The sequence below is a fragment of the Rhynchophorus ferrugineus genome, unplaced genomic scaffold, assembly GCF_030347505.1.
Source record: "Rhynchophorus ferrugineus isolate W39M unplaced genomic scaffold, kcgeb_rfMv2 rfM10, whole genome shotgun sequence".
Taxonomy (NCBI): Eukaryota; Metazoa; Arthropoda; class Insecta; order Coleoptera; family Curculionidae; genus Rhynchophorus; species Rhynchophorus ferrugineus.
The window spans coordinates 9,645,297-9,664,845 of record NW_027472589.1 but is presented as its reverse complement, the minus strand read 5'-3'; the positions used below and the strand labels follow the sequence as shown (position 1 = coordinate 9,664,845).

At 32.7% G+C, this 19,549-nt stretch overlaps 1 protein-coding gene across 2 annotated transcripts in view; it reads left to right on the top strand.

Annotated features, from left to right (window-relative positions):
* The window catches only part of tan (C45 family peptidase tan), a 28,530-nt gene that overhangs the window by 965 nt on the left and 8,016 nt on the right, over positions 1-19,549 (top strand). The window contains exons 1-3 of one of the 2 annotated variants that reach the window (XM_076415762.1): positions 3,176-3,586; positions 14,538-14,732; positions 14,786-14,890. In XM_076415762.1, the coding sequence (XP_076271877.1) occupies positions 3,500-3,586; positions 14,538-14,732; positions 14,786-14,890 (387 nt within the window). In that variant the 5' untranslated portion in view covers positions 3,176-3,499. Of the gene's footprint in view, positions 1-3,175; positions 3,587-14,537; positions 14,733-14,785; positions 14,891-19,549 lie in introns of those variants that run through there. The other variant, XM_076415761.1, reaches the window with a different exon arrangement.

Sequence of the window (19,549 nt, the reverse complement as noted above, 5' to 3'; positions counted from 1 at the left end):
ACCATTGTCTCCGATTCTATCATCAGCAAATGTAGCCATCGTAATATTTTCCGTTTGTAGTATATCACAAGTGCAGAGTAGAGAAAGCATTGATTCCAGTACACTTCCTTGTGTGTATAATATTATAGTTGAAATAAACAAATAGCAATAGAAGTAAAAACGCATAGTGTACTGTAGCACAGATAATTATAATTTAACTCGATATGTCAGTAAAATTGATCAAATAACAACCAAATAACAACCTAGATGTTTTAAAACTTGTTTGTTTATTTACAAACAACAAGTAATGGGGCAACTTTCGAAGACGATAAATAACATCCTGTTTCTACCTAATTTTGACGAATAATAATTATTTCTATAAATACTAGCAGACAGGACAGGCGTTGGCCTGGTCAAAGGTAACCTTTCACAGGGAATGATCATTATTAACGAGTTTAGTCTTTGAACACACATGTAGTGATATCATGGCGATGTATTGAAGTTTGACCTGGTAACAACAACACTTTGATTTAATCCCAGTTTGCATTGCTCCAAAAAAAAATTAATGAACAGATCTGGTCGACCGTACGGTACAAAAGTCATGGCGTCCTGAATAAATTCTTGTATATGACGCGGACTACCGATATACAATGGTTGATATATATAACAATGATATATATATATATATATAACAACATAAAACAAGCAATATAATGAAATTATTATTCTACAACTCTTCCCTTTTTCATATTTATTTAGTACAATCAATTTTATGGGATATATCAGAGTTCTATCTCCTAAAACTGAAAGCAAACTTCAATTATTTTCCTGTTAAAATTGCATTGCATGTTTTACCCACATATATAACGAACACCTAATAATTATTTTAAAAAAATTATTTTGAAAATCATTGATCATTGATTGGACAATCGAAATATATGTACTTTTTGATGATATCTCTCAAAATATCTGATATGCTATCTATAGCTGATATGACATTCTATTCACAATTTGATCTGGAGAATGACAAGAAAAAATTAATTGCTTATGAGCAATGATTTTTTAAATATAATATGCGAAGAATGTATATTTCCATACATTTTAATATGCCCAAAAATTCTTTAAAACAATTTTGGTTAAGATTCCTTAAACGTATAAAATGAATTGGAAACCCAGCCAAAATAAATTTCCTTAAAGAAATAAAATCCTTTAGTAGCAAATACATTTCTAAATGATGACACTGTAATAAATATTTTCCAATTATATAAATCTATCCCAATTAACTGTTACCTTTTACATATTAACTATCACATATTTCGAACAACTGGGACTACTCAAATTAATATTTTCACTATTATCACTATCTTAATAAGAAGTAGATCGACTTTATGTAAAAAAGCAACATCTTTTGATATTTCTAGATCTATGAAATAATCATCAAAACCATGTCTTATACATGTCTTTAAAATTACCATTAGATGTGTTTTAAGGGGTTTTCATCCCTCATTCATTTGATGGACAGATATATTTTTCCGGAGAAGTAGAAATGATGTGGCTCTAAATTAATATAAGAAGGTTCATATTGTAATGTATAATTGCATTATATTAAAAATAATTTTTATTCTTTATTTTCCTTGTCAAGAGATGACACTGAATTTATTAATGCATTTATTTATATTCTTTCAATCTTATTTTTATTATTACAATTTAATTAACTTAAATTTTATCAGCTTATCTTTTATGAATTCAACGTCACCCAATAAACATTTTACGTTATAATAGGTTAGAGAAAAAGTAATTCCGGATTTTTTCGTGTTTCAAAAACTTATTATATACATTTGATACATACTTATTCATATACATTTGAGATGTTACTTAATTATATATGATCTTTATGTTTCTTTTGAGTTAAACTTTAATTCTATTACTTACACTTAATTTACAAGCTTCTTTTGAAGGCAAGTTTATACCCATTTATTTTTCAATCCCACCAAATACTTGCCACTATCTTCCCTGACGTTAATGCGAACTTTGAAGCTTTCCAGAGCTTTACTCATAACCTTTGTCCCACCTTTCATCTCCCATAATCATTCAACTTTTGTTTCAGCAGCTCAAGTGTAAACTCGGTCCATTCAATTTTTCACTGTTCAAGTATCTAGGTTCTTTTGATATCTAGTTTTGCGTAGTCAATTCAACAAGTACATTGAGTACCTCATTAACTGAATATAAAGAAACTAATGTGTAAGACGAAAAAAATTGTATTGATAATAAAAACCACTTGCTATTGATTTATTTGTTAAAAATTGTTAAAATAGCCCACCCCTCGTACTCATCAGGCATCGTATCTTTAAATTATCTTCCTTCCTTTCCTATTTTCAATTTCTTCGTTAATCTACTAATTTCTCTTAAGTATTTTTTGTTAGAGTAGTTAAAATGTGGTTTAGTCTTCTCGCATTCTTTGGAGGTGTCCATAAAATGTTTCTTCAAGTTTTTTTGATCGAGTTAGTAATACTATGTTAATAATGGCTGAACCATTTCTTTTGCGTTGCCTTCCGTATAAATTCTTTCGAAATTACAGCCCTTCGATGAATGTTTGCTTTGTGGAGCTTCCGGCGGTTCACAAACAAACAAACAGTTTAAATAACAATGTTATATACACGCAAGGTGTTCCCCAGGGTTCTGTTCTCAGTCAAACACTATTTAATATACTTCGGGTTCCATGTCATATATTCAAATGCTGACATGCGTCTCTTTGCTGATGTCACGACTCTCTTTTCCTCGTCTTTCTTCAGTATACTTCTTTCATAAAGTTTTCTCTCATAGTTTCTTGTCAGTTCTGACTTTCATGCGATTCCATCATTATTCACATTTACATACATTAATCTCAATGTTAACGACATCCTTAATTAGTTCATTTTTATCCCTATACCAATAATTAATACAATATATAAAATAATTAATTAACAAATATATTTAAAAACTTAATCGCCTAATGTTTGGCTGTTTGATAAATGTTAATATTATTGAAACATTATCATAAAACATTCATTCGTATTCATATCTCGATTATTATTCAACTATTACAATGATAATTAGCATAATTTGCGATTTTTCCGACACGATCATCTCGTGGTGTGTTACTGTTACGTTTTAAATTAAATCCAGCCATATATGAACGATATCTAACGAAATCCGTATAGTTGTCATCGTAATTGAACTCAGAACAGTTTACGATTACGCGCTAATTACGAATGAAAAGTTTTGCGTCCTAAAAAAAACTTCGGTACGCCAAACCAGCGCGTTACCAATGAAACGGCGGGTTGCGCGAGGAGGGGTAGGCGGCGGCGACGGCATAAGGACGCCTTATAATGTTTCCTAGGAGAGTAGTCCTATTTTGAAGTTGTTAGTTTTCGTTTAGGACGCGTCTGAGATAGACCGCCGTCCAGCCAGTGAGTGCACTGTGAAAATTATCAATTAAAACGATTCCGCGCCATTTCACGTTCGAAACGAGCCGGACACAATGCCTGGAGAAGACTCTGAAACTCGACGCAACTGTATACCATTCATCCACACCAGAGGCACGCACTACGAAGTAGGATTCGATGTGGTTAGTAACGATCAATAAAGACTCTAAAAACAAACAATATTTGGCTTGTTGTTTATCGGGTAATACCGTCAAAACACCGTCAAGTGAAAATGATAAGATAATAGATTTAGGTCGTTTATTTATAAGTATTTTTGAAATCATTTCGATTGATTATAGCATATTTTTGTTGAAATTTTCCATTAAAATATAACATAGTGCGTTTTTAGTGGTGTAATGACGAACGGTAATCTCCCTGAAGATTATTTCCACAACAAATACGGTAATTTTGCTTGTTGATGTAATTTTTTTAACACTTTTATTCAATACTCTTAGTACAATCTTAATTATAAATTAATTTATTACTACATTTCATTTATACTTGGATTAATTCACAAGCAAGTCGAGTGCGAGAAAATACATCAATATGTGAATTCCTCAATTATAAAATTATAATAACTTATAGCTATAGTTTACACTAAAGGTATACACTTTATGTAAGTTCGTATGGTTCGGTTCGCATCAAACTCCTAACATCCTGCGCGCTGTCCAGCAATTGTAATCAAAATTCAAATAATCAAATTCAAAGCGAAATCTTGGACAACTTCGCAAATCCATTTTATTTCCACGTCATCGTGCAGTTCTTCGTTGGCTACGTAGCGATAGGCATTGGTAATCTATCGAAGAACCTTATTTTGATAGCGTTGGATGACTAGTTGATTTAAATTTTTAGTGCAACGCCATATTTGCACCCGACAGGTCCAAATTGGCTTTATGATTGTCTTGTCAATCAACCTCTCTGATCGTAGAGCATTTGAGAGTATCTTCCCACTAACCAGTATAGTTGTTTTATTTTGGTTCTAATGTGTTTTGCTTTTTGTCTAACATGATGTTGTTAGTGTAACTGGTTAACCAAAAATATCACAGAAAAATATGTGAATCAGAAAAGTTTAGTAAATAAAATACTAATATTGCAATTTACTAATATTGTTATGGTATCAATTTTCCTACGAACAAAAATACTGCAGTAACACATCTTTTAGCATTCGTGAAATGGCAGATAAGCAATTAAACATTGATTTATCCAATAACATAATATTAAATAGGAATATACCGAAATAAAATATAACTGAGATATTTAGTTAAATTAAATGTCGTCCATTAAATGTCGCTAAAAAGATTTTTTTTTCATATTTTACAAAGCATAACCCTTTGAGAATATGCTCTTAAGATGATTGTTAAAAATCTAAGTTACTTTCGGAGTAAAGTTATCAGATTACTTTTTAAAAAATAATCAAAATTAGATTTTTATCACAAAAAAAACATACTCATATAAACTATGTACATAATAATCGTAATAACTAAATAAAAATAAAAATAAATCTTATTTAACCTATTTAATACATTACACGTATTTTGTATTCTACTATATACACACTACATGTAAAAAAATATACAGCCGAACATAGAACGTCCTCCTTTTTCGAAGTCGGTTAAAATTAGTGGCATTTGCAGGCATAAAATTTAACTGAGATTTTTAGTTAAATTAAATGTCGTACATAATTTTGCTAATTAAGAAGATATTCTAGGCTATATGTTTCAAAAAAAAATTCATATTTCACAAAGCATAACCCTTGATAACATAACCCGGGATACACTGATTATAGGGACCCTCCAACTTTTCGATACCATTTTTGTAGTACGATTTGTCCTTTGCTTCAAAATAGGCCTTAGTTTCGGCGATCACCTCTTCATTCGACGAAACTTTCTTCCCAGCGAGCATTCTTTTGAGATCTGAGAACAGGAAATAGTCGCCGGGGGCCAGATCTGGAGAATACGGGGGAAAGATGGATTTTTGCCATAGTTTTTACTGACTTGTGACACGGTGAATTGTCTTGAAAAAGATTTCGTCTTTCAAAAGGTCCAATAACGCTATGTAATAGTCGCTATTGATGGTCCTTCATTTTTCAAGGTAGTCAATGAAAATTATTCCATGCGCATCCCAAAATACAGAGGCCATAACCTTGCCAGCCGACTGTTGCGTTTTCCCACGCTTTGGAGCGGGTTCATCGTTTGCAGTCCACTCGGGTGACTGTCGATTGGACTTCGAAATGATGGAGCCATGTTTCATCCTTTGTCAAATATCGACGCAAAAACTCGGGTTTATTACGCTTCTTACGTTAACACTGCTCGCGCGGTACCCACTTTACACAGAGCTTTCTCATACCAATATTCATGAATGATATGATGTACACGTTCAGTTGATATTTTTAGAATGTCTGCTATTTCATTCAATTTCAATTTTTTCATCGGTAACAACCTCTTTTGGGCGTCCACTGCGATCACCGTCTTCGGTGCACATTTCACCACGTCTAAACTTAGCATACCAATCCTTGATGGTTGATTTTCCTGGGACACTGTCCGGAAACTCGGCATCAAGTCAAGTTTTTGCTTCAATTGTATTTTTTCCCTTCAAAAAGCAATATTTTATCAATACGCGAAGTTCACAAACTAATGATCCGACAGCTGTCAAATTACATATATATATATATATATATATATATATATATATATATATATATATATATATATATATATATATATATACACGCATCTTTTGAGAGTTAGGACTAACTAAAAAACAGATGGATTTAATTCTAGTCAGGCCGAGGACTTTCAATTGACCTGTTAGTTATTTCATCAGGTATCAGGAAATATTTTTTTAATATAATTAATTTAAGAGAAGTGATTTATTTAAACCTATCTTCTATTTATAAAATGTTGATTCTCTTTATAACATTAAATATTTCCTTTATAGATAATAACCCCAATATAAATCGAATAGAATTATATTCTGTCGTGAAATCCTTAAACTACGAATAATATATATACAACGATATACAACGTAACATTTATTCCGGCTTGGTGGCGCAGTGGTAAAGGCAACAGGACGGTCCTCCTACCGTAACGATAGCCGCGGGTTTGAATCCTCCTGGGGCATGGTCGTAAATTTATGTTTGTGATTGTTTAGTATTTGTGATTGTCCTAGGCAAGAGTGTAAAATCCGACAAAGAAAATGATCTCAGTCACGCCAGTAACCAGGCTGGGTAAGACCGAATGTATACTGGGTGATTTCTAAGTTGGTCACTCGCCAGTCGGTAGACTTAATATCGAGGATCGTGGTTCGGAGCCCACGTTAAATAGTAGGCCCAGTTCAGATAAACCCATTGTTGGTAAAAAGAGACTTTTAAAATTTGTAAAAAAACATAACATTTAAATAAAACAATTGATATTCTTAATAAATAAAATAATCGTATTCCTTTAGAGTGCAAATCTCAATATTGTCTCTAAAACATTTAAAAATTACTATTATTTACTAAAAACCCTCGTTTTTCTCGTTATATAGAATAATAATGTTATGAGAAGAATAATCTTATTGTTGCTAAAACATCATCTTTAAGAGCTTACCAATATTTTAAAAATCTACTTAATTAATTTGAATGAAACTGTGATTCTTGTTTTTATCAGCGATATCTATTTGTGAAAATGCGATTTATTAACGTACACAACTGTTGAATGATAGAATATAACTATTAAAATCGATTGTTTTGACATATCTTTACATAAACCTTTTTGCATTTAGTATTATTGCATTATTTTCAATGTATACAGACTAATCATTGAATGGCCAAAACTAGATTTTCAACATTCATTACTTTTGTCGTATGATATGAAGAAATCTGCTGCCGATGCTCATCAAACACTTTCATATGCTGCTCCAACATATTCTAATTTTTCCATTTGGTTACGACGATATAAAAGTTGTGACCAAATAGGTTTGAAGATTGTGAATTGTGGGAAGAGTTATAGAACACTCATCGTTTCTATATACATTTACATGTTTTCCTGTTTACATGCGATAGGAAATATCCAAAAAGGGGGAAAAGGGCTACCACACGAATTGATTGTCACGCAAGAAAAAGAGTTTTCTGTTGTATGTTATGGCTGGCGATGAAAAGTGGACTTCGACAATCCCTAATATTAAAGGTTATGCGCGTGTTTACCAACGTCGATTGAACAAACTGAACGACATATTATACATACATATATGTTGTAAAAATTGTGAAGAGCACACTGTTGAAGCTCGAATTGGAAGCTGTTGGAACACCTCCTCGTTATCATTTTTCAGGTTAATGCAGCATGAACAGCAGCAGCAATATGATAGCAGACTGTTTCGAAAGGCTGATTGTTACTGTTAAATATTTAAATAAATCTGTTGAAATTTGAGCGAGTTATGATATGAGTCATATTGGCTCGCTAAGTCGTGTTAACATTACGTCGTAGTCTCATATTATTATTTCAATTATGCGTTTATTATTAACCCTTTCGACATTGAAACTTTCATAAAGAATACGACTAAACCTTTCGAGGTCAGAGTAGAAATCCTTTCTTTGTAGTTCTTCATAAAGGTAAAGGTGGGTGATATTTTTTCAAAACTTATATTTGTGAGTGCGTTAAATAGTTATATACAGTCTATTCAAAGTTTTTTTATACATACGTCATCAAGATGTTTAATGTATTGTCTGGCTCAGTTTGTAAATTCGTTTTAGAATCAGACAATATTAACCTTCTCATGTTATTCTAGCTGAAAAGAGACACAATGCTGTCTTATTACTTCGAATACGTAAACGAGCCTGTCAAAGTCGTCCGGATGTCAGACTTATGCAAAATTCTTGAAATCAATAGTGATAAGAGGTTATAACTCTAACCTATAAACTATTGTGGCTGTATAATTAACTGTAGTTTTTAGATGTACTATAATGTTAAAATAAATTATATTTGATAACATTTTTGTTGGATTATTTTATTCACATCAGAATTTTGTTGTATGTCAAAGCCAAACTGAACTAAAACTCAGAGCTGATGCGGCAACAATGCGACGGTTTAACGTCATACATTTAGATAACGTATGTATAAAATAACTTTGAATATTGGTGCATGGGGCTGTAATAACCCATAAGCCAATTAAACACCAGAAAAAGCACCAAACATTTTAAAAACCGATGCTAGTTTACACATAGATAGGGGGCCCACACGTGTGGATTGCTGAAGGTATTCAGGAGTCTTAACCCGGTACTGATAATAATACAAATGTCTTGGAAAACAAGTCATAAAAATTGTTTATCAACTTTTTTCTGCAAAATGTTTAAATTAATATAAATATAGGGCCATAAAAGAGCTGAGAGATCAAATCCAAATCGAACAGAACCAAGGCATTCAAGAATACCTAGAAAACTTGACATCAACTGAGGCTACAGACTATTCGTTGTGGAAAGCAACAAAAAAGATTAGGAGATCCCAGCAGCATAACCCACCTATTAAAACAAGCGAAAATAATTGGGCGAGAAGCAATAAAGAACACTTAAAAAATGTTTTTAAACCTTTCCAGTCTCAGCTACATAAAAATGACGAAAATAAAATTACTAGCTTTCTAGATTCGCCATTTCAAATGGATTTACCCCACGAGAAATTAACGGTCAAAAAAGTTAAACATACAATAATGAGAGAGATTAATATTAAAAAAGCTCCTGGTTATAACTTAATTACTGGCAAAATTTTAAAAGAACTATCAGAAAAGGCTATAAAACTATTAACATATATATTTAATGCTATGCTACGAAATAATTACTTCCCTAGTATCTGGAAAGTAGCTAAAATATTAATGATACTTAAACCAGGAAAAATACCAGAAGATGTGACCTCCTACAGGCCTATAAGTTTATTACCAATAATCTCGAAAGTTTTCGAGAAGTTATACATAAAAAAACTAAACTATATAATAGAAAAAAGAAAAATTATTCCAGAACATCAGTTTGGCTTTCGCAATAAGCATGGGACTATAGAACAAGTGCATAGACTTGTAAACCAAATAAACGCTGACCTAAATGCCGAAAGATATTGTTCGGCTGCTTTCCTAGACATATCTCAGGCTTTTGACAAAGTATGGCATACGGGCTTGCAGGTTAAACTAAAGAAACTTCTCCCTCATCCGAACTATCAGCTACTAAAATCGTATCTCACTGACAGATATTTTATTGTAAATCAAGGCGATGAACATACCGAATTAAATCCCACATATTCAGGAGTTCCGCAAGGTAGTGTACTGGGTCCAGTACTGTATCTTCTGTATACGGCTGATCTGCCCACCACAAAAATAACTACTGTGGCAACATATGCAGACGATACAGCAATCTTAGCATCCCATGAAGATTCAGTCACAGCATCACTAAACCTACAAACCCACCTGGAGCAAATACAATTATGGTTGAAGACATGGCGCATTAAAGCCAATGAATCAAAATCCACGCATATAACGTTTACCCTGCGTAGAAGAACATGTCCACCAGTAAATATCAATCATCGTCAACTCCCCCAAGCAGAGCATGTTAAATATCTTGGTATGCATTTAGATCGACGCCTAACCTGGAAGAAGCACATACTCTCTAAACGGAAACAACTAGGACTAAAATTATATCAAATGTATTGGCTCATTGGGCGCAAATCCAAGTTATCATTAGATAACAAGGTATTGCTGTATGAGTCTATACTCAAGACCATTTGGACATATGGAATTCAACTATGGGGTACCGCTAGCAAATCTAATATATCCATCATTCAACGGTTCCAAAATAAGGTGTTGCGTGCCATTGTTGATGCTCCGTACTATATTTCAAAAAAAATGATACAACGCGATATTCCTCTAGAACCTATAACGAGTGTAATCCAACGTGTTTGTGTGAAGTACTTCGAAAGAGTGTCAGTGCATCCCAATGTACTCGCTAATCAGCTAAATATGCGACGAGATAGTGAAGTGCGTAGACTAAAACGTTTAACACCACCTGATCTGATTACTGGACATATGTAGAGTTTAGAATAAGCATTAGAATAAGACTAATTAATTAAGATAATATTTTATACAGAAGATTACTTAATGAAGCGATCTTCTACATGACATGTATATATATTATAAACAGAAGAAATGCTTATTGCCAATAGGGCAGATTATGGACTCACGAACAGTAATAAAAAAAAATATACATAAATATGGAAAATTCAAAAGTATTATAATACATTAATGTTGGATAAAACTGCATGTTTTAAAATTAGCATTCATAACAAGATTTATCATTAAAGACATTAAATAATGTACATAAGATGAATCTAATGTAAATATATCATAAGTCAGGTTAATAGTACAAAGTCCCCTCGCAAGATCAACATTAATACTTTTTCTTTACAAATAATACATACATAAAAAAATATGTCCCATATTAACAGTTCTATTGTTCAGCGAATATAGGGAGTAATATATACGTCCTAATGTTTATTTTAATGTTTAGAAAGAATCTCAGTGGATTTTGCCAATGTTCTAACAGTTATTCAAGATTTCAGATTTTTTCTTTGGTGGTCTCCAAACTACGGTCCTCAGTATTAAAGCTACCGACCGGCGAGTAACCAACTTCATCAACACATTCATCCCAGAAAACTTCCGGTCTTACCCAGCCTGGTTAATGGTATGACTGAGATCATTTTTTGTTTTGTTAGATTTTCCATTCTTGCCTTTTGAACATTCACAAAAACAGTAGAATGTCGCCTTGACCATCTCGCCAACCAGTGAATTTGCGTTTCTTATATACTAGTTGTCCTTTAACAAATCTTTCAACATAAAACATTGAAGCAGTTCGTAATAATCTATAGGCTCTTGATATAATTGACTCAAAAACTAAAGCCTGGAGTAACTGGAGAAAAAAATGGTTCGTTTAATTTGAGGTTCAGAAAATCCACTAGGACGATTGAAGTGTAAGAATGTTCGTCTGGTCGGTCGGTCGGAATGTGTGGCTGTCGATGCGATTGTTTGTCACTTGAACACTCACCACTATTTTGTGGAAGGAATTCACACGAGAACTGAAAACACTGGATGAATTAAAAGTTGTTTATTACCATATTGAATGATACATGTGGTCGGCGGGAGAATGGACAGGATATTAGGTTAGGTAGAGAAAGTACGGTAACGCTGTGGAAGTGGTACTATTACGAGGAATAGAGAAAAGAAAAGAGAAAAAACGATTCTGCACTTCTTTACAATCTGTGCATCCGGGACACAACACTTTCTAGATCGAGAACTCACTTTACTTATTGTATTACCGTCTTATAAATATTAATGAACTAATAAGTTAATATCTAAATGTTATAAAAACCTAAAAGTAGTGCTCCTTGGGTTAGGCTCATAGCATAGCGATTAAAACTAGTAATAAGTTAAAAGTAGCGACACCTACATGTTGGACGTCGCGAAATATTTCCTCAAAATTTCCTATTAAGTTAATTCTCTATTTCTTTATGGTTCAGTCTTAGTGGAGGAGAATGAAAGGAATTATGAAAGTTTGTTTTCTTTACTCTGAGTGTAATTCGACACAAGATACTATTGATTTATAAAAAAAATACCTGTGTTAAAAAGGCAACACTATATATAATATTGTTTTTAATTAACACTATTTATAACATTACTTTTATACTTAAAAGATTAAGAAACGGTATGCATATATTTATCATACTTATCAGATTTCTTTTGTAAATGTTTTCCTTTCAGGTTATGAAGCATATTACATGTAATATAACACGTAATATACATATCAACATTAACGCAATAAATATCATATGATTGTTGAATATCAGATATCATTCTTCGCTATATTTAGACCTTCACTCTATATTGTTGAAATATATCGGGTTTCATATATTAATATCAATCCATTTTAGACCAATCTTGAGATAGAGTGGTAGGGCAGCGGTCACAGCGTTGAGACACAATGGTGTTCGTATTTCCATGTTTTATAGTCACTTTAAACAGTAGAACCAAAAAGAGTTTCTGAAACATAAAAAAACAAAATACTCTTTTTAATTTTTCAGGGTCTAGAATTTTATAAAAGTTTTTTTTATAATTACATCTTACATTAGGTAGGCTTAGTACAATCTGAATTTACAAATTAATTTATTACTACTGTTCATTTGTACTTAAATTAACAAACAAGCAAGGCGAGTGCGGGATTAATATATCCCAAATTAAAATAAAACTAAACTACTTAAGCTAAAGTTTAGAATATATTTATACATTCAACAAGTCCCGTGTGGTTTTGTTAATTTTTCGTAGAACTTTGTTTTGTCTGCGTTAGATTACTAGTTGGTTTGATCGTTTAGTGCGATCATATTTATATGCACCCCATCTTCCGACTAACCAGTACAGTTGTTTGATTTTTAGTGTGATTTGCTCTACCATCGAGATGTATGCCGAGGTATTTAGCTGATTCTGCTTGAGGAATCGGGCACCCGTCAAGTGATATAATTAGGTTCTTCTCATTTCTCCACAACGCAAAATTAGCACGGCAGATTTGGAGCTATTAAACTGTATTTTCCAATCTCTAGTCCATTTATAGCTCTTGTTGATTGCTACTTGTACTTTTTCTACAGCTTTAGGCATCTTTTTTCCATGTACCATGTACTGTTGCTTTTGTTGTTGGGAGATTAACAGTGTGGAGCAAATACAGGAGTGTTTCCAAGACACTACCTTGAAGATCTCCAGCCGAAATAGGTTTACGTGGTGATAGACTCTAAATTTTCTTTCGCAAAGATATGATTCCAGCACTCGACAGTAATTCCGCGATAGTAATTTCGTCATTTTGTATATTAATCCCAATTGCCATATCCAATCAAGAGCTTGTGAGACATTCAGGAATACTGAAGGGTAGTATTTCTTTTCTTCGAATGCCTTTTCAACAACCGCTGTTACTCTGTGCACTTGGTCGATTGTCGAGTGGTGATTTCGAAATCCCAACTGGAAACCATTAAATTCCATTAAATCTTGTTTTGTCTACAGCATTTCCAGTTCTGTGTCAAAGTCTTCTAGCTTTCCATCTTTCTTTTATGAATTCTCTAATTTCAACGGAGATTTTATAAATCATATTGTGGCATGCTTGTAAATGTATGTTTGTGATTGTCCATAAGACAGGAGTTCCAAATCCGACGAAGAAGATCCCAATCACGCAAGCCACCAGTAATTTATAATTTTCGGCTATATTAAGAACTGCTCTAAAACTTTAAAATGGATTAAACATAATAAATTATTAACTTTCTGTTTAATAATCTCAGAATAGTTTCCTTTTTTTATTACTCTTGTTAGTTCCACAATCTGCACAGAGGGCAATAAGTATTTGCTATATATATATATATGTATATATATATATATATATATATATATATATATATATATATATATATATATATATATATATATATTCATTATCTCGTCGCATATTTAGCTGATTAGCGAGTACATTGGGATACACTGACACTCTTTCGAAGTACTTCACACAAACATATTGAAATTTACTGGTTTTGGGTTCTAAAGGAATATCACATTGTACCACTTCATTTGAAACATTGTTCCATATTTTTTGCGAAACCCAAATTGGTGTGAATAGTTTCCTGAAATGTTTTGTATTTGTAAGATATAATTTTAATATTTAATTTATGAACACAATTGATACTAATCTTTTTCTAACTCAACAAAAAGAAGAAAAAAATAAAAAATTAAAAAAAAAGCTTTTTTTAGTCTATTCATTACGATTTTTGTCTTCCAAAAATTCATATTTGGTAAAAAAATCTATTTCTTACCTTAAAACATTTTCAGATGATGTTATTTATAATAGATGAAAGGAACTCGAAGTATTTAAACCCATTTTGCATTATGTATTGAAACAAATCATAAAAGATCGATATTTCTATAGTTAAAACGGTTGTTTATCCAGGACATAGAACTCTATCTAGGTTATAGAACCATTTATAGCAGAGAAAAAATCGATATCTATTACAACGAATGTATACTAGAGTGTCCCTTTTTAATCTGTCCATTTCTTTCCAGGGAAGGACTTTTTCCGGTATAATCCAGAATTTTCTGAAGATAGCCGATTATCTTCAGGCGTATCTGCAAGCATATGAGACTCCAGAAGGGAGGAAGGGCTATGAGGACACTTTAAAGAGCGTGAAGAACAGTTTTCCTCAATATATCAGGGAACTGGAGGGTGTAGCTGATGGAGCCGGTGTACCGTTCCATCAGGTAGATTTATTTGATTATAGTAAACATTATTTGACGTTATACGTTGTTTTCAGTTGTTTTTGTTGCATATGGATGACATTATTTTAGCGGCGGCTAAGACGAATATCATTGGGGAACCTACTGGTTGTTCTACCATTTGTATCAACGAAATCGGTAATGTAAGTATTGGTATATATAATTTTGCTATTTCTTATTGATATTGTGTTGTTACTCATAAGTTCAGTTATTAACCACTGATTTTATAAATATTGCATTCTTAAAATATTTTTCTAGCCAATTATAATAATTACATTAAAACATCTAACATTAAATCGCACAATGTTCTGTTTTAATTCTGATGCTGCATCATGGTTGTCGAGGATTCGGATTGCATCAAGCATTTATGTGCTGAACCTTTCTTTTGACGCATTCAAATATGTCCAAGATTTAATGTGATCTCAAGGTGTACACATATGATTACACTCAGGGCTAACTTCATCGATATAAATAAATGTTGTTGGCTTGAAGAATTAAAACAGTTCAAATATAATGAATTGCAGGACTTGGTTGAAAATTTAAAGAATTTTCAATAAACTTAACAGTTGATAAAGCACTAGTGAAGGCCCATTGATATTTATATATTAGTAACTTTTGTATATACTCTTCATTTATAATATATATCGAAAAGAACAATAAATTGAATAAAAAACAGACTTATTTAATAAAATAGAGATAATTACTTGGAGCAGTTAATATTATATGTGCTTAATTTTTCCAACGGTAGTATAAGCGAGACGGAGATGTACAAATTCCTTCTATTAACAAAATATATTGTTATTTACAAGCAAACTACCAAAAAATTATAAAACTATATATGTTACATATAAATCTAGACTACAACATACAAACACATAAATCTCTTACATATATATTACTATAATCATCTAAAGACGACAGAGTCAGAACGTTAAAAATCAATGAATTTTTTTTTTTTTTTTTTTTTTTTTTTTTTTTTTTTTTTTTTTATAATTATATACATTGTTACTAGTCGTTGCCGACTAACCTACAATTTGTCCTTATAATAGCTTAAATCTAGGTATATATCTAATAGGACTCATCAGTCCTACATAGTCTCTAACATAATAATAATTGTTTTAACACTTTGAGTTTTTTCTAATGCACCTCACTGCACTACACTACAACACACTACACAAGTTCAAATGGTTTGGTCCTTTTGAGTCTGCGTCCGGTTTTGGTGTTGACCAAGAGTTGTAATACTTCGAAATTAACATGAGAGTGAAGTCTCTCCTCATGTCTCTTTGCAATTCTTTTAATTTCTTGATTGACAGTCGGTATCTGAAGATCTCGATGTAAATAAATGGTCCGGTAATATCTGGGTGCACCTACGATGCTTCTTAGGACTTTGTTCTGGAAAACTTGTATTAGATTTATGTTGCTTTTTGCGGAACATCCCCATAATTGTATTCCGTATGTCCATATAGGTTTTAATATTTGTTTATATAGAAGTAATTTATTATGTATAGTTAATTGAGATTTTCTTCCAATTAGCCAATACATTTTTCTATATTTTAACTCAAGTTCTTTTCTTTTCTTTTTGACATGTTCCTTCCACCGTAGTTTTGCATCAAGTGTCATTCCGAGATACTTAGCATTATTGCTGTATGGTATGACAGTGTGGTTTATGGTCAATGGTGTAAGCGCGGCCTGTTTATAGGTGAATTGAACATGCACAGATTTGTTTTGGTTAATTTGTATTTTCCAGATTTGGGTCCATTTATTTATAGCGTCAGTAGCCTGTTGTAGGTTTCGGGTTGCTTCTTCGCTATTGTTTCCGACAGCAAGAATAGCAGTATCATCAGCAAATGTAGCCATTGTAATGTTTTCGATTTGTGGTATATCACATGTATAAAGTAGGTACAGAATTGGCCCCAGTACACTTCCTTGTGGTACACCTGCTTTAGCTTCTTTTATTGTAGAGTAAGCTTCCTCTTGTTTCACTCTAAACATTCTGGCTGTGATGTAAGATTTTAATAGTTCGGTGTGTTGCTTCGGTAATATTTTCTGTAGCTTATGGACGAGGCCTTTGTGCCATACCTTGTCGAAAGCTTGTGCTACATCTAAGAATACAGCTGAGCATACTTTATTATCTTCATAGGCTTTTTCAATAACATCTGTTATTCTATGCACTTGATCAATCGTTGAATGTTTGGTAATAAACCCAAACTGGTGTGTTGGTATTAGGTTTTTTCTCTCTATAATTGGTTTTAATCTTTTCAAGAGGAGCTTTTCAAATACCTTAGCTATCATCGGTAACAGTGAGATAGGTCGATAAGCTTTTATATCATTTGGTGATTTTCCAGGTTTTGGAACCATTATTATTTCAGCCATTTTCCAAACGTCTGGGACATATTTCAGTCGAAATGCTGCATTGATTAAGTTAGTGAGCTTTATAATACCCTTTCTTGGCAGATTGTGCAGCAATTGCCCTGTTATTAAATCATAGCCTGGTGATTTATTTGGCTTGATGTTAGTTTTAATAACGTTGGTGACTTCTTTCGGAGTTGTTAATTGAATTGTCGAATTTTCGCCGTCTATGTCCGGTAAAGTATGTTCAATTTCACTTTCGTTTGGTTTGAAAGTTTTCTCTAAATGGTCAGCGAATGCTTCTGCTTTCTCCAGGTTGCTGCGTGCCCAACTTCCATGCATGTTTCTTATCGGAGGACTATGTAGACAGGATCGTTTTAGGTATTTAGTGGCTTTCCAGAGCGAATAGTCTGTGTTCTTGTCGTCTGTTAAATTTCGTAGATAGTTATTTATGGAATTGTTTTTAATTTCCAAAATTTCCCTCTTCAACCTTTGTGTTATGTTGTTTAAGATATTCTTATTTTCAGGTGTTCTATTTTGCTGCCATTTTTTCCGTAGTTTTCGTTTTTCAGCTACCATTTCCTTGATTTCTTTCGGGTAATTTATTCCTTTGGTTGAAGTTTTAATTTCTGGAGTGTTATTCCAAGCAGCCTGTTGGATGTCTGCAACGAATTTTTCGGTTTCATAATTTAATTGGTCTTCTGTCTTAAGGGGAACATTTAGTTGAATTCGATTGTTTATTTCTTCAACAAATCCTTCCCAGTCTGTCCTCTTGTTGGTTAATGTTGGATTTTGTTGTTTTCTTATAATGTTTTCACTCAGCGTCAAAATCACAGGTGTGTGATCTGAACTTAAGTCAAAATTTTCTTCAACTTCCATGTAGTTAGTGGTTATGTTTCTAGCTATAAAGAAGTCTAACAGGTCTGGAGTTTTCTCTGGATCGGTAGGCCAATAAGTTGGTTTTCCTGTCGACATGTAACTGCACCCTAGCTCAGCAGCTGCTTTATGTAATTCATTACCTTTAGTTGTCGTCATTCTAGATCCCCATCTTGTATTTTTAGCATTGAAATCACCACCGATTATAAATTTTTCTCCTAGGTTGTTTAGAACATTCAAGTAATTTTCTTTTTTTTGGTTGTATCTTGGAGGGCTATATATGGAAGCTAATGTAACCCTGTATTTGCTAGATATAACAGTTACTGCCGTTACCTGATTTTCTGCTAAACTGAGTCCGGGTTCTTGATGATGGCATATATTATTTTTTATTATTATTGCACTTCCTCCTCTTGCTGTGTTAGCTGGATGAATGGTGTGGTAAAAGTAATATCCTCTAAATTTAATAAAGGATTCCTTTGTCAAATGGGTTTCAGATATTAAGCAAATATCTATTTTTTGCAATTCTAGGAATACTTGTAGGTCAGCGTGATGTTTCTGAATCCCATTAGCATTCCAAATTGCGATGCGGATGTCTTTACTTGCCATTTTTAGTTCTTGAGGCCACCGCCCTATTGTTTTCGAGTTTAAGTAATCTTTCAGAAAACGATTCAATAATCTTTTCCTGGTTGTCCAGCTTTGCTATAAGTTTCAATAGCAGTTCGTTGGTTGTAACGTCTTCTTTTTTTGTTTCTTTTTGAGCGGTTTGGTTTATGCTTTGAGCATAGGTCATTTCATCGTTGACTTCGTTGTACATTTTTGGTTGTTTATTTTGAGTCACTGTTTTTTGCTCTTTAGCCTGACTGATTTTATTTCTTCTCTCTTGGAATGTTTTCGCAACTACGCATCCTCTGTAGCTTGCTGGATGCGCTTCATTGCAATTCGCACATTTCGCTTTTGTTCCTTTGGGTTTTTTGCATTCTCCCGTGATGTGTTTTCCTGAGCATTTTACACACCTTGGTTCCCTTTTACAGAATTTTTGTGTGTAAAAAATCAATGAATGAAATCGAATGAAGTCGAATGAAACTAGTGGAACCAAAAATAGTAACTAAAAGTACACGACTGAAACAGTCGATAGTAAATAATAACAAAATCAGTCGGACCGAAAATGGCGACTGAAAACAGTCGATAGTAAAAAGTAGTCAATTACTAAACAGTCGATAGTCGATTTTAGTCGATAGTTCTCAACACTAGTTTATTAAAATTTACGGAAAAATCTCAACAAACTTTACAATTACTTCTAATACAATGATATGCTATGTCCCCAGAACTTTTTAAATTATTACCAGTTCTTAAGCAAAAACATTTTTTTCTTAGCTATTCTGAGTTCACCAGACATTATTAATTTAAATTCTTAAAATTAAACGTAAAATATCTGACTGCTATTCTTGGTTGCTTGATTTCGGCGTATTTCGTTTTATTTGAATTTACTATTTGTAGGGCATATTACACAAAACATTTTAGGCTTAGCATTTAATATAACAACATTTTTTAAAGTTTCGACTGTATCAAAAGTCCCA